At 41.2% G+C, this 21,987-nt stretch overlaps 2 protein-coding genes across 3 annotated transcripts; both read right to left on the bottom strand.

The window, feature by feature from the left end:
- Window positions 1-4,042: 4,042 nt before the first annotated feature.
- On the bottom strand, window positions 4,043-19,587 carry LOC139920413 (calpain-2 catalytic subunit-like). Its single transcript, XM_078286725.1, has 13 exons — window positions 19,517-19,587; window positions 9,391-9,648; window positions 9,201-9,270; window positions 8,881-8,999; window positions 8,616-8,749; window positions 8,039-8,213; window positions 7,852-7,923; window positions 5,866-5,951; window positions 5,630-5,704; window positions 4,780-4,940; window positions 4,497-4,648; window positions 4,315-4,371; window positions 4,043-4,210 (listed from the first exon to the last, which is right to left on the bottom strand). The coding sequence occupies exons 6-13, from the start codon at window positions 8,189-8,191 to the stop codon at window positions 4,043-4,045; spliced, it is 924 nt and encodes a 307-aa protein (XP_078142851.1). The 5' UTR covers window positions 8,192-8,213; window positions 8,616-8,749; window positions 8,881-8,999; window positions 9,201-9,270; window positions 9,391-9,648; window positions 19,517-19,587.
- Window positions 13,884-19,429, bottom strand: LOC139920414 (calpain-1 catalytic subunit-like). Of its 2 annotated transcripts, none has more exons than XM_078286761.1 (13): window positions 19,375-19,429; window positions 18,965-19,222; window positions 18,775-18,844; window positions 18,455-18,573; window positions 18,191-18,324; window positions 17,614-17,788; window positions 17,421-17,498; window positions 16,213-16,298; window positions 15,977-16,051; window positions 15,124-15,284; window positions 14,835-14,992; window positions 14,698-14,709; window positions 13,884-14,573 (listed from the first exon to the last, which is right to left on the bottom strand). In XM_078286761.1, exons 2-13 carry the CDS (start codon window positions 19,196-19,198, stop codon window positions 14,370-14,372), a joined length of 1,506 nt encoding a protein of 501 aa, XP_078142887.1. In that variant the 5' UTR covers window positions 19,199-19,222; window positions 19,375-19,429; the 3' UTR covers window positions 13,884-14,369. The 2 variants fall into 2 exon arrangements, with proteins under 2 accessions (XP_078142887.1, XP_078142886.1); XM_078286760.1 differs by having other exon boundaries at window positions 19,413-19,426.
- Window positions 19,588-21,987: the final 2,400 nt, after the last annotated feature.

Genomic DNA, 21,987 nt, shown 5'->3' with positions numbered 1-21,987 from the left:
GAACAAAAGTAAAGCCATGTTGTAGAATTTTTTAAAGGTTGAAAGCGAAATTGCAAGATTTACCAACAATGAAAATTATTTATTTGAGAGATGCCTTTGGTAGTGAAATGTTAAAGAAGATGAACATTAGTTGAAGAAATGTATAGAAATTCCATGGGCAAATTAAAACATGGAGCATTTCACTAATCTTAGAATATATTGTGGTAGATTTTCCAGCCTAACTAAGATCTAATCAATGAAAATACATAACACATTGTCATAAACTTACAGAAGTTGTAGGTTGTTATTCTACCTATATTTTGCATAAGGGGGATTTTATGAGAAGTTGTGCTTGCCTACAGCTCTGTACCCCACGGTGGGTGCTGTGAGATTATGGAGACAGAGACATGGCCTCCAGCAAAGTCTGTTCCTGAGAACTGTCACGCACATGAAATATCTGCAAGCACGGCATTTCCACTGTCCTGTCAGTAAAATCTGCAACCTTATATGCAAATTCAAGTTCAAGAACTTCTGTGTGTGTGTGTGTGTGTGTGTGTGTGTGTGAATGAGTGTGTGTCTCTATGTTTGTGTGTGTGTGTGTGTGTGTGTGTGTGTGTCTGTGGGAGGGGGGTGGGGTGTTGAGGGGCTCCTCATATCCTCCTATGCACGACAGTATTGCCGATAATTATGCCTAAAACAGTAATGATTTGATATTTCACCTGAGATTAGCATCTGAGATTCAGTTCACCTGAAATTAACAATCTAAACCAGATGGAAGTTATATGTGATGTGCTAATTGAAAACAACAAAGAAAAAGGAATGAATGAATGTGTAATTTTACACTATTACACTAATTTTACTACACAAGCTTGTGATTCCTATTTTAGCAGCTATTTCTAATCTGAAGTCCGGCTGTCTTTGTAGCATTATGATACATGACACGATGGTTAGTATAAAAAGCTATCCATCGGTGGACTTGTAGCTTTTATTTTAGCTATAAATTGTGGTTTTAGCAATAATATATGGTGTTAAGCTTGAAATCTCACAACAGCATTTAAGGGAGTGAAAAGTTTTTTTCACTAAGCAATAACTTAGGCTCTCTCCAGAAGGGTTTGGTATAATGGAGCAGTCAATTCCTATCTGTTTATTTTCATTGCTAGAGAAAACACCACGACTTTTCCATTGCCAAGCACATCTGAATATTTATATACCTTAAACACTCTAGGATTTAGGGTCTCTGAGGTACAGACCTAACCGCGAACCCTAACCCAAAAAAAGAAGAATTCTAACAAAAAAAAAACATAATGAAGATAAAAGAAATATAGAAACCAGGAAAATACAGTAAAAGAATGAATGAAGACATGAACATGAAATGACATTAAAAAAAAAGCTTTTATCAAGGTTTCATGCTGACTATACAGGCTCCATAAATAATAAGCTTATTTTCAAATACTTTCACCAGTACAATTCCAGTTGTCTTCGGGTCAGGAATCAAACAGGTCCTTCTTCCTGTGAGGCAACAGTCCAAACCACCAGCCATCCTAAGCTTGTTATTGCATTTAAATATCAGAGAATATTTACTTGTCTTTATCTTTATCAGTTATGCCAAGAAATTCCACCTGGATTGTACAACCTTGACAGCGACTCAAATTTCAAATTTTAATTATGAAGCTGTTGTCCGACCCGTTCTCCTGAAGCCTGTTCAGCTTACTGCGCAGGATTGGCCTGCAAGAAAAAATAAAACATGTTGGCACCCTTCAGTGCTGCTGTTGGATCTGTCTTGTGATGACTGGATGCCCATTTGGAATTTTTGACTGATATCAAAGGGAAACAGAGTCTTTGGCAGAATAAATACATACCGAGACTGCATGTTACACTCTGTTATTGCACTATTACACTATTAGCCAGAACCAGTCCAGCCAGCCACGGCTAGGTGTAAGACAACAAAGAAGCATTGTGACAGAAAGCTTTTAAGGGCCTCTGTTATGTGCACACCTGCAGAGGGGATAATGTCTGCTCTCTCCGCAGGTCCTGACACACGTCAATTATTCTCTCGGTGGATGCTTTACAATTATGCAGCATAGATTTTCGTCTGCCTCTGCCAAATTCACTGTTGCCCTTGGGACAAATTCTTCATAGATGTGAACATGCCAGCTTTAAACACAAAACAGGTTGTTAAATATTATGTATGTCCCAACGAAGCTCATATATCAACACAGAGCTATATGCAAATAATGTAAGGAAATCTTTCCCTGAAGCAGAGTCAGTATGGAAGATATTAGATATATCAATAGATATATCAATGCACATCAGTCCAGGAAAATACCAAATGTTGTATCAGCATTCATTGCATGCATTTTTTAAGCATGCTTTATATTGCAGTGCTTGAAATTACAGCTTCCTCTTCTCATAATCACACTGTATTTAGATGGTAATAATAGGCCTCCTTTTGACCTCAATTCAATATTTACTGGTGAGGCTAAAATCGGTTATACTTAAAGTAGTAGAAGCCATAATAGATACAAAACAGGTCATCTCTTTTATCCTTCACTAGTTTCTGTGCAGACTACCAATGCACAGAGGATGTTAATTATTTGCTTTGTCTGTCACTGATGGGAAAAAAAAAAGCCATGGAATCACGCTGACCAGCAAATTGAAGAAATAATAAATATTTTTTATGGGTAGTAGTGTGAAAGTTTGCCATTAAGTCTGCATGGAAAACCTAGTCAGTGAAAGTGAACTAGCAGGCTGGTGCTTTTCCCTCCCCCGCTGGCGCTGGGTGGGGTTTGTGGGGTGGGCTGGTTGGTGCTGCTGAAGATGATGGCAGGTTGTAAAAGAAACATATTTCTAATACCAGTGATAAAGGCTTTGAAATAATGATAATAAAAAAGAAGAAAATATCAACTGATGTCACTTTCACTTTACATTCGTGGAGAAAGCGTTCACCAAGTAGGTATTTATTTGTCTTTAGGTGTCATGATGCAAAGGGTTGAAAAATATTGGATTATTAGGATGTTGTTCATCGCCAACTTGCCTGTTGAGAATATTAATTTATGCATTGTCAAACAGTCTCCCTGTTTACATTCCTTTGAAGTGTTTCAGTTCACATGCAGCACAACACACCACCCAAGCACATGAGACAGGCAAGATGAGACGTACTAGTTTGCTTTCATTTTCATTTTTCATACATTTTCCAGCAAATTGGTTGCCTACCTTGAGAATTTTTTGTGTGCTGTGAAAATGAACAGAAAAGAAAGGAGAGAATTGAATAACAAGACAGCATGAGCTACGTTCAAAACCCCTGAGGTGCAGCACACAAGTGCAGCTCCCCTCTACAGTATACCAGCTTGCACAACCAAAACAGAACCCCATTTCATCTTGGTGTACAACCATAACACCAGGGTTGGTGATCAATTCATGAATGAACTCATCAATTCAAATTCAACTGAGGAATTGGAATTTGAAAAAAACCTAAAGGAAACAGAATTGGAATTGAATTGGAATTTCAGGAAGTTGAATCGAATTCAATGAAACTCTGTGAAATTCCATGTTTTTTGTTTTTTTCTTATCACATATCTGAGATTACACAGTGTTATAGATTATCAATACTGAATATCATAAAATGTTAAAGGGCCCTTTCAGTTGATATTTGATGCATAACATGTAGCCTAATCGTAATACATACATTATGATGGAATGTATTTGATTTGCTTAACTGTATTTTATTTGGTTCATAATGTTTGATTTTTAATGTGTAGCAAGTCAAGAACCTCTCTTAGAAGTGGAATTTCATGGAATTGAATGGAATTTAAATTATGTTTTCTGTCGTTCCAATTCAATTCCAATTCTGTTTCCTTAGAGCTGGGTGACATTCCAATTCCAATTCCAGGAACTGAATTGGAATTTACCATGAATTCTCAATTCAGTTCATGAATGGCCCCAACCCTGTACACATAATTCCACAAGAAGAAAATATAGATTATCCCACTAAACAATAACCATTTTCAATTCTGAAAGACTGATAAACAATTGAAGAGGTTTCGAATGTATTTTTCTGGTGTCTTCACTCCATCTCAGCCTCTGCCTTGGAGTAGACGGTGAGGATGAAGTTTGCCGTCTTGTTGGGGTCAGATGTGCAGGGAATGACCAGGTACTCTCCTGGCTGCAGACTGTGGAACTCAATGATCTCCCTCGCCTCACTGAACTCACTGACTTTCAGAGCTGAAGTATCCTGGAAGAGCGAAGCTGGAAGATGCCCTTTTGGTACAAAAATGGGACATTTCCTTTACTTTATGTGGCAGCTTGTAATCATTTTGCAATACTGAAATTCCTTGCTTGTTTCGTTAGTAAAATATGAATGTGGAAAAAAATGTTGGTTACCTCTGATGGCACCTGTTTAGAGGGAAGGAGGAGGAATATGATATTAGATCATTTGCAATACACAAATGCAAACTTGCATAGATCTTTTATTGTTCACAGATCATGAATGGATGAGCAAATGTGAGCACTCTACTAACCTGATAGATGGTGAACCCTATGCTGTGATATTTGACTTTGCTGCGATGTTCCTCGTCAGGCATCAGAGACAGTAAGACGTTCCTGTCTCCTTTGCTCTCCCCCTCCACTGCCTTCACTCTGACGCGGAACTGGGGATTTGTCCAGAAGACATCTGGGGAAAAGGATGGGGGAAATGGTAGCAGTGGTTATGTAATTGTCACCTGTTTATTTTTCTAAACCACTTCAATTCTTGAAGCTTTCTCATATTTTGGCCTTGTAAGAGTATGAATACTGAAGCCTCACCTGAATAGCTGTCGGAGCCCCCAGCAGACTCTCCTTCCTCCCAGCGTCCTTCTTTCAGTGAACATTTCCACTGGCAGGCAGCATCATCATCCAGGAAGTTGGGGCTCTCACAGCAGATGTGTATGTATTCAAAATAGACACAGTAATCCTCCATCTTCATCCTGATAGAGAGACGGATAGGAATCAACGAAAAGCCTTTGAATAAATATGCAGTAAGTTGAAAAAAGAAGCAACCCTCTACAAAGTGATATGTATAGAAATGCCGATTAAAAAGGTGTGGTAATTAATGATGTAATAACACAACATGTTTTATTTAGAGAGAGAGTTTCAGTTTTTCGTTTATTGCTTTTTTCCCACGGCGCAGCCGAGGGCATCACAAGGCAAATTCAGGTCAGTCAGTCAGGTAACTCTTAGTGAGACGATGCGCTTCGTCGATGGCCTCTAGAGAGCGTTTTTGACTGTGAGATGCAGTGTTTCCCATACAGAGGCACAAAATCAAAAGTTGGGTCAGTGAATATAAATTCTCTAATGCGCCTGATGTCACATCATGTCATGTCTGTCATATGGAGATGTACAGACAGCAGAGCAGCAGCATTCAACTCAATCCACAGTCTCCCAGTGTGAAAACAAAAGTGAAATTTAACATTCCACAGTCACTAACGGGGATTTGCAGACAGTAACTCGTCTTCGCTGCCCTACAGACTTTAACGGTAGGTGACGACATCTTGTGGTTTTTAAGTAACGTTAGTGGAATTAGGTAATTTAACCGTGTCGCAGTGCTTCAGTGCACAGAATTGAACACACGCGCCATGGGTCTGTACAGGATCTGTGGTGGTTTTGGATGGCATACCAGAATTCTCCATCATCGCGCTTTTTGCGACACTCGACACGGTCCTCAGAGCTAACAGTATTCCACAACGCTGACCTGTAACACAGAATAACTTTCAAAATCCACTCCATGTTTATTCACACAACACAATACTTTACAGGGACAGTTGCCTATGGGGCTGTAGCCTGTACTGTCAACTACATACAGAAAATAGCTTGTGGTGACATTCATTGTGTAAAGGCTTCACTGTTCCTTACTTGTCACTCCAGTCTCCATTCCACTCCTTCTCACCCCACGGGTTCCAGATTCTTACCAGATTCACCATTGTGCCCTCACTCTCTACCTGTAGAATAAACATCAATAATGGCTTTGGTTACACAATAATAACCCTCATTTTATTTCTAGTACTTTTCTAAAAACAAACTTTATAAAGTGCTTCACAATAAAGATTGATATAAGACACAAAAACATGGTTACAGAAGTAAAGAGGAGGACATTGGTAAAAAAGACCATTAGGATGGGGGGTGGGATATGAACTCTGGTTAGGGTAAGATGTATTGGAACAATAGCAATAAAAATAGAAGGTAAGGAGCGCCACATTGGGTCTTTAGTGTAGAAAACATAGGAGCTCTTTGGATGTAGGTAACAGCTGAGTCAGAATAGGCCAATGCATGGAGAGTCTTTGTATTCATTAAAATGCCTTTATTTCACATGGCAAGAATAGATTAAAATCATTGCACCAGCGCATTGCAGCCTAGTCTAGCACAGGAAGCACTATAGGTGGAGTCAGGTCACATAACCACTGGGTGATTAAGAGTACAGATGTACAATGCATAAGAAACTGCCACCAGATGGAACCATAGTACATAAAAAGTAATGGAACCAAGTCCTAAAAAGGTTGTACACCTGTCCAGCATCAAAACATATTTATAGAGGAACAAAGTGTAAGAAAATGAAAAACTGAAGGCAATAATGAAAATATACACATAACAGGAAACTTCATTATATAATATACTTGTTAGAAGACATTTGATTATGAGTTAAGGTCAAATGATGAATTTTAATTTTACTTGTTTTATACTGCTGTATCCATGCAAATGTATTTCACTCACACTTTTGTTTGTTTGAGCTTGTCCTTAGCCTTTTGATATGTAAGAGTCATTGTTAACTGTACAAATGTGACTTATTAGTATTTCTACTTGTCTTTCATGCTGTGGCCCATGACAAAGTGGTCCTAATTTTTGACTTATTGCATCCTGGTTTTAAACTTTGTGCATATGTTTTGGATATATATTGTGTTTTAGTGGGAAGAATAGCTGACACCCTTGTGTACAGCTAATGGGGATCCGTCTCTACAATTTACAATTTCCCATTTGGCAGACGCTTTTATCCAAAGTGACGTACACATAAGATTTTAATACAACACAAGCAAGGTTCTAGTCAGGAGAGAACAATGAGAGTAAGTGCCATAAAGCTAAGTTCTGGTCCAACAGGACATAGGTGCTACGAGGCAGTGCAAGGAGGCACTGCATAGAGGCAATGTATAGAGTGCATAGAGTGCATAGAGTGCATAGAGGCAGATTAAGAGTTTTTGGGGGGTTTTTTTTTTGGTTACACAGTCCATCAGGTGAGAAGGTGTTCACTAAAGAGTTGGGTCTTTAGCCTTTTCTTAAAGATTGAGAGGGACTCTGCAGATCGAATGGAGTTCGGTAACTCGTTCCACCACCGAGGAACCACAGAAGAGAAGAGTCTGGCTAGAGACTCAGGGCCTTGTTGTGGTGGCAGCATCAGGCGCCGCTCCTTGGCAGAGCGTAGTGGGCGGGAGGGAGCGTAGACCTGAATGAGGGAGTTCAGGTAGGTAGGAGCCGTTTTGGTTGCTGCTTTGTAGGTGAGCATCAAGGACTTGAACTTGATGCGGGAAGCAACTGGGAGCCAGTGGAGGGATATGAACAGCGGAGTGACGTGCTCTTTTGGGCTGGTTGAAGACCAGACGCGCTGCCGCGTTCTGGATCATCTGCAGAGGTTTGAGCGTACATGCCGGGAGCCCTGCCAGTAAGAAGTTGCAGTAGTCAAGGCGTGATATTATAAGCGCCTGTACTAGGAGTTGTGCTGCATGCTCAGACAGGTTGGGTCTGATCTTCCTGATGTTGTACAGCTCAACAAACTGTAGCTCAGAGACACCTTCAACCACAGGTAACCATGAAAAGACCCAGACAGAAAGGTACACAAACACACACACAAACCTGTTTGACTCCTGTCACAGCATAGGCATGACCACCAACCAGACCGACCGTGTCAGCTGCTTCTCCTTTCTCCTGAAACACATACAGTACATTTCACCATTTACAAGCCGCGTGATTCTTTTAAATCCCAGCTACTGCCCTAAGGAAACACAACTCTATATGCTTGTATGCACAACCAAGTGTTTACCCCTCCATAGGTCCCACATCCCATCATAGTTTTGCACTGCGTGGCTCTGTTCATGACATCCCACAGGTCACTGGGCTTTTTAGTGAGTGTATAGTTCATGTGCACACCTCCGCTGAAGTTCTTGAAGGCTTCGGTCGAGAAGCCAGCGATCATGTCTCCGTAGGAGCCACACACCCTGCAGCAAACGATGGACAAATAGGTACCTTTGAATTTAGTGGTGCTTATTTTGCACTGCTGTCAAGAAAGTTGCCATTGGTATTTGTGAATCACTGAGAACCTTTTCAATTTCCTCTGCCAAGTAGGTTATGTTGTTGCTCTTGTTAGTTTGTCTGTCAGCAGGATATCTCAAAAACTTATGAACTGATTTCCATGAAACTTAGTAGACAGATAGGCCTTGGGGCAAGCTGAGGGACAACTGATCTCTATGAGATAGAGACTTTCTCAGTGCGTTCTAGGTTTTAAGATTTAGTCATTTAGACCAATCAGAATTTCAGTGAAAGAGTGATAGAATACATGCAAATGAATGAATGTTCCATTCTACAAGGAGACAGTAAAAGGTGCATAAATTATCACATACTTGGCATAGGCTTTCTCCAGCAGGGGAGCCCAGAATTCATTCCCAGATCTGGAGGAAACCGACACTAGTTACCCATTGCATGTTGGCAGCAAGTCATCGATGACAACATCCACCCATTTTCCAAATCTCCAGAACTTCCAGAGGGAGAAGAGACATTGTAATGAATATACATGCGTACACTTATGATTCCTTGCGTTATGTTGTGTTTATTGGGGAGGGTTTTTTTGTGTTTTTTTTACAGTATGTCAAACAAAGATTACTTAACCCTGAAGTGAAATATCCCAGTGTAGTCATTCTTGAAGCTTTGGTCCGGAGGCACCACTTGTGCCATTAATGTTTCCTGAAAAGTCAGCGCTCCAATAGCTGACAGCAACCAGCAATTGCCTGGAGGCAGTAGCAGAGGATATTAAATAGCTTAATTGTTTTGTAAGAGTGAAGGTAATCTTCTAATATTGACACTGGAAAAACATCTAAGGGAAATTTCATATCTGGGCTATGAGATTACAGTGAAGCACATACTGTATTACCAAATGATGAGGATAGGATCTAGTCTGTTTGGAAAGATTAAGTGTAAAGTTTGCATACCAATGTCTCCTTGTTTGAAGTCAAACCTTGAAGTCCCACCAACAACAAAGGAGGGATCGGCGTTAAGGTCCTATAAGGTGAGAGACATTTGGATAACCTTATGTATCATTTCATGAGTTTTTCACCAACACTGAGTCAATTTGAAAACTGCCCTGCATGGTTAAATTGAACTGAATGTCACAGTACATACCTGTGGTCGAAGCCACTCCACCTCTTTCAACTGCTCAGGAGTCATCTCCTCCAGTTTGCCAAGAGAATCAAGGTTTGCAGGGAAAGTTTCATCCTCAAAGTTCTCCCCTTCGCTGAGAAGAGACTCCTTGAGCTGCTCATAGTCTTGGCCTTTAAATTTCTCTGGGTTGGATGGGCTCCCCGCACCACCGTCCTCATAGAGGGAGTTTACCATCTTAATACAAGTGGATGACATGTTGGAGGATAATGGTGGAGGTGCCTGAAATCAGGGAAAGAGCAACAGGTTTATCACCACAAAACCCTGAATTTAACTCTCAGTTTCAAAACATGGTTAATTTGGTGACCAGGTTAAAAATATGATGCATTTTAAATCTGAAAATTAAAGTTGTCTAGTTCAGTAATTTAATTTAGCTTTGAGGTAAAATTGCTCACTTACCAGCTGATAGAAGAGTGATGTGAAAATACAGTATTTACCTGTAAAGATGGGTCTGCTGACTGTTGCACTGTAGTCTAGAAGTGCAGTTTAACTGGACTGGAACAATGTATTTATACGTACTGCATACCAGGCATTTTGTAATTTGATGCCAATCATGACATAATAGGACCGCCCAGATACCTTGTTGCTTTTGGCAGAGGATGATTCCCTCCAGCAATCCTATTTGAATTATGATATCATATTGCACATATGGGATATGTGTCATCATCATTGCATAGGGCCTGTTTCCTGATTTGGACTACACACATACACATACACACACACACACACACACACACACACACACACACACACACACACACACACACACAAACAGATCCTGGCCTCTGATAGAACACAAAGCATTCTTTCATAAGTGTTTCATATGTGTTATTTGAGGTTACAAAATGAAGGCGTTGACTGGGGTTAACAAGGTTGTGCACTGATACTGACAAATAAGGTTAAAGTCTTGATATCCATGTTAAGTATTAGCTAGCTAGCATTAGACTAGGTGGAGTCTGGGATTCAATGACTATTCATAGATTTAAGCATGGCATTAATAAATGTTAAATAACATTCTTGAATTGCATGTGTTGAACACCTTGAATTTCCTGATTTCCTGATGCAGAAAGTTAAACCTTTCTGCATCACCAACTCTAGACACCCTTTTATCAGAGAATCTATGGGTGCCCTGTGCACAGTCGTGCTACTCATCCAGGGTGCAGCTAGAGCAGGAACAATACAACATTCATTCATTTGAACAATCCTGGTGTGTGCTGGATTACTTTGATCTTGACCCTTGTATCAGAGTTTGACTAGTCTTCAATCCCAAACAACCCTAAACTGACAGCTACAAAGAAAAGTGCATATTAGTTTGAATTTATATTAGTTTGAATTTAAGACTATTAATCTAGTGCAGACCACAGTCTGAGCTGTTTACAGAGGGGGAGCAAAAGCATGTTGGTGCAATTATGCCAGTGTGTTTTGTGCCAAGAAAGATTGCATTAAAAGGCCACACCTCTTGTTGCACAACCTCAGCAATTATGTTTGTACACTATAGCAGATATATATATATATATATATATATATATATATATAGAACAGTTTGCTTCACTTTCACACATATAGTGGTCCTCAATATTCAGATCAGTGTCTGGAAAAAGTCCAATGTTCAGCTGATTTGAGACAGTCACCAGTGGAGGAAAAGGGCAAAGCAACTCAGGTGATTTACCTGGGTTTTGTGCCCTACTGAGGGCACATTCAATTTGCCCAGGACATGCTTGATCTCAAAGGAGTATGAAGCAAGCTTCAAGATGCTGTTCGCAGGCGTCTAGCTTTGGTTTGGTCAAAATGTACTGTATGTTATCAGTCCAGACAGTGAACTTATGACCCTTAAGCCAATGACTGAACTTGTCACACACAGACCATTTCAGAGCCAGGAACTCCAGTCTATTGGAAGGGTAGTTAGACTGGCAGCGACTGAGAGATTTGCTCGCGAAAGCTGTGGGCCTAACCTTCTCTTCACCAGCAGGGACTTGGGATAAGACTGCACCCAGACCATCAAGGGAGGCATCAGTGGAAAGGATGAAAGGCCTGTCAAAGTCCAGGTGGCCCAGCACTACACTGTTGAGGAGAGCACCCTTGAGATCCTCAAAAGCTTTATCACAGGCAGGAGTCCAGCCCATTGGTGTCAGCTCACGGAATGTTCCAGCTCTCTTACGGCCACCAGCACTCTTAACCTTCCGTTTCTGGCCTGCTGTCAGGGAAAAGAGGGGCTTAGCGATGGAGGATCATGAAGGAATAAAGTGCTGGTAGTATAGAACCATTCCAAGGAAAGATCTGACCTTCCGCTGAGATGGAGTGCAACTGTCGGCGTTCATAAGGTCCTCCTTCTTGAAGCTTGCGATGACTCCCACTTTCTCCTGGTCGACTGAGACACTGCTACTGTTCACAACATGGCCCAGGAACCTCACAGACTTGTGGAGAAAGTAGCACTTCTTCTGCACTAGCTTCAGGTTGTTGGCCCTCAGGCGAGGGCCTTGGGGAGCCTGTTGTACTCATACCGGCCCAAGGGTGTTGTGAAGGTTGTGTACCGCCTGTCAGACTCATGGAGGGGGATGTTATAGAACCCCGATGTCAGATCCATGGTACTGAAGAGGGCATTCCCTCCCAAACCGGCAAGACAGTCAGCTTGATGGGGCAGCGGGTGAGCATCCTTTATGGTCTTGGCATTGAGCCAGCGAAAGTCGGTGCAGCCCTCAATGTTGATGTCTCCCAATCAGCTGCTGTATGGGATCAGACACAGTTTGCGGAGAAGTGGGGTTGAAGCAACGTCATCTTGAGGTCTGCACAGCCCCTGGGTGATTGGCAGGTCCTCAAGAGCAAGACACAGAGAGACATATCAGCCAGCTTGGCATTGCGGTGCAGCGTCACAGGAGTCTGTGTGCGGTTAAGAACCTTCCCACATGGGAGTCACGACTCGCCCCAGAAGGATGTTTTTAGGTGCTGAGCGGGCTGATGTTGGCTCAACAATGACAGTACTCCCTGGTGTACAGTGACCAGACGTCCCGGTTTGTCCAGGATTGTCCCGGTTTCAAGATGGGTGTCCCGAGTCCCGACAAATTTCTGTAAAACACTAAAATGTCCTGGTTTTCAACACTCACTACCAAATTGTCCCGGTTTTCACCACAATTAAAATAATAATAATAGTATTATACTTGTTTTCAGCGCTTACATAGACGTTTATCATGTTCTGTCCCGCTCATTATTACCTAACCCAATCAAAAAACATAAACAATGCACCACGCGTCTGAATTCAACACTGATTTGTCTGTATGTGTGTCAATCAATCAATGTGTCGTTGTCAAGGCTGTTGCTAGCCTATGACGCTTGTGGCTCTGTCTGACAGAATCTGTCAGTACGCTAACGGTTAGCTGTCATACAGAAGAGAAAGTCCGTCTTTTCTAAAGACCTCCAGACGGCTTACTCTTTTCTTTGTGAAAGAGCTGCGTTCTGTACACACTGTACATTTCCAGTCGCTCACGGTGGAAATGCCGACATAAAAGATCATATTAAGACGGCCAAACATAAGCGGTGGCTACAAGCTAGTAGTAGTACCGTTTCGACCTACTTCAGCGGGGCAAACGCCGGTGACAGTGATCTGAAACTGGCAGTTTTGAAAGGTATCTGACAATCAATAAATATGTTATATTACACCAGTGCAATCCTTGTGTTTTGTGTTTACTAGTGTTATTATACAGTTTTCAAATAAACTATGTTTTGGTTTTGGATTTTTGGAGACAAAACATCATTTTTTGTTTGCTGAGGCGCTGTCCATGGTGTTGAAAGGTGCAGTCACTAGGTGTGCTAAGCGCTGAAATAATTGTCCCCCATCCTGATGAAAACGCCTATGGTGCGTGCATAAGCGCATACATGTGCGCGTGCATGAACGTGCGGTACACTTAAGGGTCCCAGTTTGGGGGTTTGAAAATGTGGTCACCCTACCCTGGTGACACATGAGCGGTGCTTGGCAGCTTCCCCCACACCACATGCTCCTGGCGAGGAAGGAGAGTAACAGCCTGCCTCAGTCTCACAGTCACAATCTAACTGGGCTGCTCAGGGCCTGACCAATGGGAAATGCAGCTGTGTAGTTGGAGAAACTGCTCACAGTTGGGGTCATTTGTACTGGAGGAGATGAGCTCCCAGTATTTCTCAGTGGACTTCATCCTCTGTATGATGGGTCTAATCACATTGCCCCCGATGATAAGCTCATACCCCTGATGGGTGCTACGTCCACCAGACCTACTCCACCAACTACCGAGCCACTATCGGAGCGGACTTCGCCTTGAAGGTGTTCAGAGATTGTCCGGCTGCAGCTGTGGGACGTCGCAGGTGGGACAATGAAGTAGAATAGATTGATTAGACTTTCTTGTGTGCCGAGGCAGGTAGGCCTATATGTCTTGCATCCATACTCCAGTATAGTGGCAGTGACACAGATAAACCAAAACACCACACATGAATGAGTGAATAGTAATGTATTTTATTAGTAGCTTGCCATCTACTGTAACAGCTGTCATCAGAATAGAAAGTCAATAAAATAAGAGAGTCTGTTTTTGTGGCTTTGCGACATCGTTGCATCATTGCATCAGCATGATCCAATATAGCTGATTGATTTGAAGGAAGAGCTCTACTGGATAATGCAACCCTCCTAACTAATTTTGGCGATGTGCATGTTTTACCTTCACTTGAAGGATTACATGGTTCTCTATGGCTTATATGGGTTTCATAAGCCACAGAGTACCATATAATCCTTTGAGTCAAGACAACCTCTCTTAGAAATGGAATTTTATGGAATTTCATGGAATTCAAATCTGTTTCCTGTCGTTCCAATTCAATTCCAAAAGAAAAGAAGAAAATATAGATTATCCCATTAAACAATAACCATTTTCAATTCTGAAAGACTGATAAACAATTGAAGAGGTTTCGATTGTATTTTTCTGGTGTCTTCACTCCATCTCAGTCTCTGCCTTGGAGTAGACGGTGAGGATGAAGTCTGCCGTCTTGTTGGGGTTGTATGTGCAGGGAATGACCAGGTACTCTCCTGGCTGCAGACTGTGGAACTCAATGATCTCCCTCGCCTCACTGAACTCACTGATTTTCAGAGCTGAAGTATCCTGGAAGAGCGAAGCTGGAAGATGTCCTTTTGGTGCCTGCAAGGAACAAAAATGGGACATTTCCTTTACTTTATGTGGCAGCTTGTAATCATTTTGCAATATTGAAATTCCTTGCTTGTTTCGTTAGTAAAATATGAATGTGGAAAAAAATGTTGGTTACCTCTGATGGCACCTGTTTAGAGGGAAGGAGGAGGAATATGATATTAGATCATTTGCAATACACAAATGCAAACTTGCATAGATCTTTTATTGTTCACAGATCATGAATGGATGAGCAAATGTGAGCACTCTACTAACCTGATAGATGGTGAACCCTATGCTGTGATGTTTGACTTTGCTGCGATGTTCCTCGTCAGGCTTCTGCATCAGAGACAGTAAGACGTTCCTGTCTCCTTTGCTCTCCCCCTCCACTGCCTTCACTCTGACGCGGAACTGGGGATTTGTCCAGAAGACATCTGGGGAAAAGGATGGGGGAAATGGTAGCAGTGGTTATGTAATTGTCACCTGTTTATTTTTCTAAACAACCTCAATTCTTGAAGCTTTCTCATATTTTGGCCTTGTAAGAGTATGAACACTGAAGCCTCACCTGACCAGCTGTCGCAGCCCCCAGCAGACTCTCCTTCCTCCCAGCGTCCTTCTTTCAGTGAACATTTCCACTGGCAGGCAGCATCATCATCCAGGAAGTTGGGGTTCTCACAGCAGATGTCCATGTTTTCAAAATAGACACAGTAATCCTCCATCTTCATCCTGATAGAGAGACGGATAGGAATCAACGAAAAGCCTTTGAATAAATATGCAATAAGTTGAAAAAAGAAACAACCCTCTACAAAGTGATATGTATAGAAATGCCGATTAAGAAGGTGTGGTAATTAATGATGTAATAACACGACAACATATTTTATTTAGAGAGAGAGTTTCAGTTTTTCATGTATTGCTTTTTTCCCACGGCGCAGCCGAGGGCATCACAAGGCAAATTCAGGTCAGACAGTCAGGTAACTCTTAGTGAGACGATGCGCTTCGTCGATGGCCTCTAGAGAGCGTTTTTGACTGTGAGATGCAGTGTTTCCCATACAGAGGCACAAAATCAAAAGTTGGGTCAGTGAATATAAATTCTCTAATGCGCCTGATGTCACATCATGTCATGTCTGTCATTTGGAGATGTACAGACAGCAGAGCAGCAGCATTCAACTCAATCCACAGTCTCCCGGTGTGAAAACAAAAGTGAAATTTAACATTCCACAGTCACTAACGAGGATTTGCAGACAGTAACTCGTCTTCGCTGCCCTACAGACTTTAACGGTAGGTGACGACATCTTGTGGTTTTTAAGTAACGTTAGTGGAATTAGGTAATTTAACTGTGTCGCAGTGCTTCAGTGCACAGAATTGAACACACGCGCCATGGGTCTGTACAGGATCTGTGGTGGTTTTGGATGGCATACCAGAATTCTCCATCATCGCGCTTTTTGTGACACTCGACGCGGTCCTCAGAGCTAACAGTATTCCACAACGCTGACCTGTAACACAGAATAACTTTCAAAATCCACTCCATGTTTATTCACACAACACAATACTTTACAGGGACAGTTGCCTATGGGGCTGTAGCCTGTACTGTCAACTACATACAGAAAATAGCTTGTGGTGACATTCATTGTGTAAAGGCTTCACTGTTCCTTACTTGTCACTCCAGTCTCCATTCCACTCCTTCTCACCCCACGGGTTCCAGATTCTTACCAGATTCACCATTGTGTCCTCACTCTCTACCTGTAAAATAAACATCAATAATGGCTTTGGTTACACAATAATAACCCTCATTTTATTTCTAGTACTTTTCTAAAAACAAACTTTATAAAGTGCTTCACAATAAAGATTCATATAAGACACAAAAACATGGTTACAGAAGTAAAGAGGAGGACACTGGTAAAAAAAGACCATTAGGATGGTGGGGTGGGATATGAACTCTGGTTAGGGTAAGATGTATTGGAACAATAGCAATAAAAATAGAAGGTAAGGAGCGCCACATTGGGTCTTTAGTGTAGAGGAGAGTCTTTGTAAATATTCATTAAAATGCCTTTATTTCACATGGCAAGAATAGATTAAAATCATTGCACCAGCGCATTGCAGCCTAGTCTAGCACAGGAAGCACTATAGGTGGAGTCAGGTCACATAACCACTGGGTGATTAAGAGTACAGATGTACAATGCATAAGAAACTGCCACCAGATGGAGCCATAGTACATAAAAAGTCATGGAACCAAGTCCTAAAAAGGTTGTACACCTGTCCAGCATCAAAACATATTTATAGAGGAACAAAGTGTAAGAAAATGAAAAACTGAAGGCAATAATGAAAATATACACATAACAGGAAACTTCATTATATAATATACTTGTTAGAAGACATTTGATTATGAGTTAAGGTCAAATGATGAATTTTAATTTTACTTGTTTTATACTGCTGTATCCATGCAAATGTATTTCACTCACACTTTTGTTTGTTTGAGCTTGTCCTTAGCCTTTTGATATGTAAGAGTCATTGTTTACTGTACAAATGTGACTTATTAGTATTTCTACTTGTCTTTCATGCTGTGGCCCATGACAAAGTGGTCCTAATTTTTGATTTTATTGTATCCTGGTTTTAAACTTTGTGCATATGTTTTGGATATATATTGTGTTTTAGTGGGAAGAATAGCTGACACCCTTGTGTACAGCTAATGGGGATCTGTATCTGTAAACAATAAACATACAGCGGTACATTCCCAATTCCATGCAGCCTCAAGGTTTGTAATAATTCTGTCTGCATAATTGAGTAGTCAACTCAACAAACTGTAGCTCAGACACCACACCGTCAACCACAGGTAAACATGAAAAGACGCACAAAGACACTCACATAAACCTGTTTGACTCCTGTCACAGCGTAGGCATGACCACCCACCAGACCGACCTTGTCAGTTGCTTCTTCTTTCTCCTGAAACACATACAGTACATTTCACCATTTATAAGCCGAGTGATTCTTTTAAATCCCAGCTCCTGCCCTAAGGAAATACAACTCTATATGCTGGTATGCACAACCAAGTGTTTACCCCTCCATAGGTCCCACATGCCATCATAGTTTTGCACTGGGTGGCTCTGTTCATGACATCCCACAGGTCACTGGGCTTTTTGGTGAGTTTGTAGCTCATGTGCACACCTCCGCTGAAGTCCTTGAAGGCATCAGATGAGAAGCCAGCGACCATGTCTCCGTAGGAGCCACACACCCTGCAGCAAACGATGGACAAATAGGTACCTTTGAATTTAGTGGTGCTTATTTTGCACTGCTGTCAAGAAAGTTGCCATTGGTATTTGTGAATCACTGAGAACCTTTTCAATTTCCTCTGCCAAGTAGGTTATGTTGTTGCTCTTGTTAGTTTGTCTGTCAGCAGGATATCTCTAAAACCTATGAACTGATTTCCATGAAACTTAGTAGACAGATAGGCCTTGGGGCAAGCTGAGGGACAACTGATCTCTATGAGATAGAGACTTTCTCAGTGCGTTCTAGGTTTTAAGATTTAGTCATTTAGACCAATCAGAATTTCAGTGAAAGAGTGATAGAATACATGCAAATGAATGAATGTTCCATTCTACAAGGAGACAGTAAAAGGTGCATAAATTATCACATACTTGGCATAGGCTTTCTCCAGCAGGGGAGCCCAGAACTCATTCCCAGATCTGGAGGAAACCGACAGTAGTTCCCCATAGCGTGTTGGTAGCAAGTCATCGATGACAACATCCACCCATTTTCCAAATCTCCAGAACTTCCAGAGGGAGAAGAGACATTGTAATGAATATACATGCATACACTTATGATTCCTTGCGTTATGTTGTGTTTATTGGGGAGGTTTTTTTTTGGTTTTTTTGCAGTATGTCAAGCAAAGATTACTTAACCCTGAAGTGAAATATCCCAGTGTAGTCATTCTTGAAGCTTTGGTCCGGAGGCACCACTTGTGCCATTAATGTTTCCTGAAAAGTCAGCGCTCCAATAGCTGACAGCAACCAGCAATTGCCTGGAGGCAGTAGCAGAGGATATTAAATAGCTTAATTGTTTTGTAAGAGTGAAGGTAATCTTCTAATATTGACACTGGAAAAACATCTGAGGGAAATTTCTTATCTGGGCTATGAGATTACAGTGAAGCACATACTGTATTACCAAATGATGAGGATAGGATCTAGTCCATTAGGAAAGATTAAGTGTAAAGTTTGCATACCAACGGCTCCTTGTTTGAAGTCAAACCTTGAAGTCCCACCAACAACAAAGGAGGGATTGTCGTTAAGGTCCTATAAGGTGAGAGACATTTGGATAACCTTATGTATCATTTCATGAGTTTTTCACCAACACTGAGTCAATTTGAAAACTGCCCTGCATGGTTAAATTGAACTGAATGTCACAGTACATACCTGTGGTCGAAGCCACTCCACCTCTTTCAACTGCTCAGGAGTCATGCCCTCCAGTTTGCCAAGAGAATCAAGATTTGCAGGGAAACTTTCATCCTCAAAGTTCTTCTCTTCACTGAGAAGAGACTCCTTGAGCTGCTCATAGTCTTGGCCTTTAAATTTCTCTGGGTTGGATGGGCTCCCCACACCATCGTCCTCATAGAAGGAGATTATCATCTCAATACAAGTGGTTGACATGTTGGAGGATAATGGCGGAGGTGCCTGAAATCAGGGAAAGAGCAACAGGTTTATCACCACAAAACCCTGAATTTAACTCTCAGTTTCAAAACATGGTTAATTTGAAGTCCAAATAAAAAAAATATGGTACATTTTAAATCTGTTAATTTAGCTTTGAGGCAAAATTGCTCACTTACCAGTTGATAGAAGAACGATGTGAAAATACAGTATTTACCTGCAAAGATAGGACTGTTGCACTGGAGTCTAGAAGTGCAGTTTAACTGGACTGGGGCATGTATTTATACATATCTGCATAACTGCATACCAGGTATTTTGTACCTTTGAGCCAATAGGATTGCCCAGATCCCATGTTGTTTCTGGCAGAGGATGATTCCCTCCAGCAATCCTATTTGAATTATGGTATCATATTGCACAGAAGAAATTTGTTTTTGTGCCATCATTATTGCATAGAGCCTGTTTTGGACTACACACACACACACACACACACACACACAAACAGATCCTGATCTCTGCTAGAACACAACGCATTCCTTGAAATCATATGAACATCTCCAGAAAGAATTTGGTCTGTCAGGGAAGGATGTTTTTTTAGATTTCTTCAAGTGTGACACTACAGACACATGCAGATTGGGAGCAGATATGTAAACTACCATCTAATTTAGAAAAGATTTTCATGTTGACTATGGAGGGAATGATAAAAAAGAACCTGATATCCCACTTATATAGATGGCTTCAAGATAACATAACAGGAAACACTATGGACACGAAACAGAAATGGGAATTAGAAATGAATATTTGTATCACCAATGAAATCTGGGAAAAGACATGCCTTGATGGTCACAAGCTAACAAGCAGTCCTACCTGGAGGGAGTTTGAATGGAAAACTAGAATGAGAGTATTTAAGACTCCTCGTGTTGGCGAGATACAGTAACACCTCAGAATTATGCTGGAGAGAATATTGAGAAGATTGGCGACCATACCCATATTTTTGGGGATTGTCCCAAATTGTATCAATATTGGAGAGACATCCAGGCAGAGATCAAGCAAATCATGGGTGTAGACCTACCTCTAGAGCCAGCATTCTTTATATTGGGAGAGACTCCAGAGGATATTGATACCAAAAATCAGACATATTTACTTGGGGTGTTGCTGCTGATCGCAAAGAAGATGATTACAGTGTTATGGAGAAATGTAAAGCCACCAACTGTCCAACAATGGAGGGAAAGGTTAAAAAGTGTATATTTGATGGAAAGCATAACAGCTAAACTCCAACTAAGGACTGATGTTTTCAACATTAAGTGGACACCGGTAATACAACAGCTATCGAGACTGATTAAGGACACAACTTCTCCGTATTCTTAGTGGAGGGGAGAAGTTCGACTGGTGCCGTCTACATGTAATTGGAGCCATGTGTACAGATGTGACTGTGATTGTGTAAAAGTGCATGTATAGTGATGGTACAGTGACAAACTATTTGAGATCTCTCCTGACCCTCTCTTCTTTAAGATCCAGAGTTTCCCAACGGGCATATGAAGAAGTGTATGGTTAAACATATGGGTGATTGCATATTGGTTAGAATGAGGTTAATTGGGTGCCTATGTCTGTGATGCCTCTATGAATAGAACCTGAATAAGATAGGTCGATGCGATGCTTACATTTGTTATGTGATTTATGAACCATGTTTGTATGTTCACTTCCATATGATTGCAAAGGTAAATAAAGGTTAAGTGCAAAAAAAAAAACACAATGCAATCTTTCATAAGTGTATGTGTTATTTGAGGTTACAAAATTAAGGCGCTGACTGGGGTTAATAAGGTCGTGTGCTGATATTGACAAATAAGGTTAAAATCTTGATATCCATGTTAAGTATTAGCTAGCTAGCATTAGGCTAGGTGGGGGCTGGGGTTTAATGGATATTCATAGATGTAAGCATGGCATTAATAAATGTTAAATAACATTCTTGAATTTTACGTGTTTCACATCTTGAATTTCCTGATTTTGAATGTCAAACCTTTCTGCATCACCAACTCTAGACACCCATGTATCAGTGTTTGACCAGTCTTCAATCCCAAACAACCCTAAACTGACAGCTACAAAGAAAAGTAAACAGATATTTGCATATTAGTTTGAATTTAAGATCATTAATCTAGTACAGACCACAGTCTGAGCTGTTTACAGAGGGGGAGCAAAAGCATGTTGGTGCAAACAACCCTAAACTGACAGCTACAAAAAAAAGTAAACAGATATTTGCATATTAGTTTGAATTTAAGACCATTAATCTAGTACAGACCACAGACCACAGACCACAGTCTCTCTGGGTTGTTTACAGACGGGGGGCAACAGCTTGTTGTCACACCTCTTGTTGCACAACATTGGTAATAATATTTGTAGAGAGCTGAAAGTCTGCAGGGCTTCATTCTAACCAAACAAGATTTCACTGATTAGCACACCTTCAACTACAGAGGAACCAGCCTGTGAAATCAGCTGCTGTAGCATTTGGGTGGAATGAAAACCTGCAGACTGTCCAAAGTTCAGCACAGCCTACATCCCCACACTCAACTACACCCAAGTGACTCCGCATTTTTCGGAGCCTTTTACATGTTCAGAGGACTGGCACAGGCATGTTGGTGCGATTAGGGCAGAGTGTCTTCTGCCATTATGGGATTTCATAAAAAGGTCACTTGAGGTTCCTATCTGCCACTGCATAAAAATGATGCAATCCACCCAGACAAACAGTTTTCATACCATCATATTTGCCTTCATTTATACTGAACAAAAATATAAACGCA

The sequence above is a fragment of the Centroberyx gerrardi genome, chromosome 11 (assembly GCF_048128805.1).
Source record: "Centroberyx gerrardi isolate f3 chromosome 11, fCenGer3.hap1.cur.20231027, whole genome shotgun sequence".
In the NCBI taxonomy this organism is placed as follows: domain Eukaryota; kingdom Metazoa; phylum Chordata; class Actinopteri; order Beryciformes; family Berycidae; genus Centroberyx; species Centroberyx gerrardi.
The sequence above is the reverse complement of the archived record's forward strand: the minus strand, read 5'-3'. Positions and strand labels throughout refer to the sequence as shown.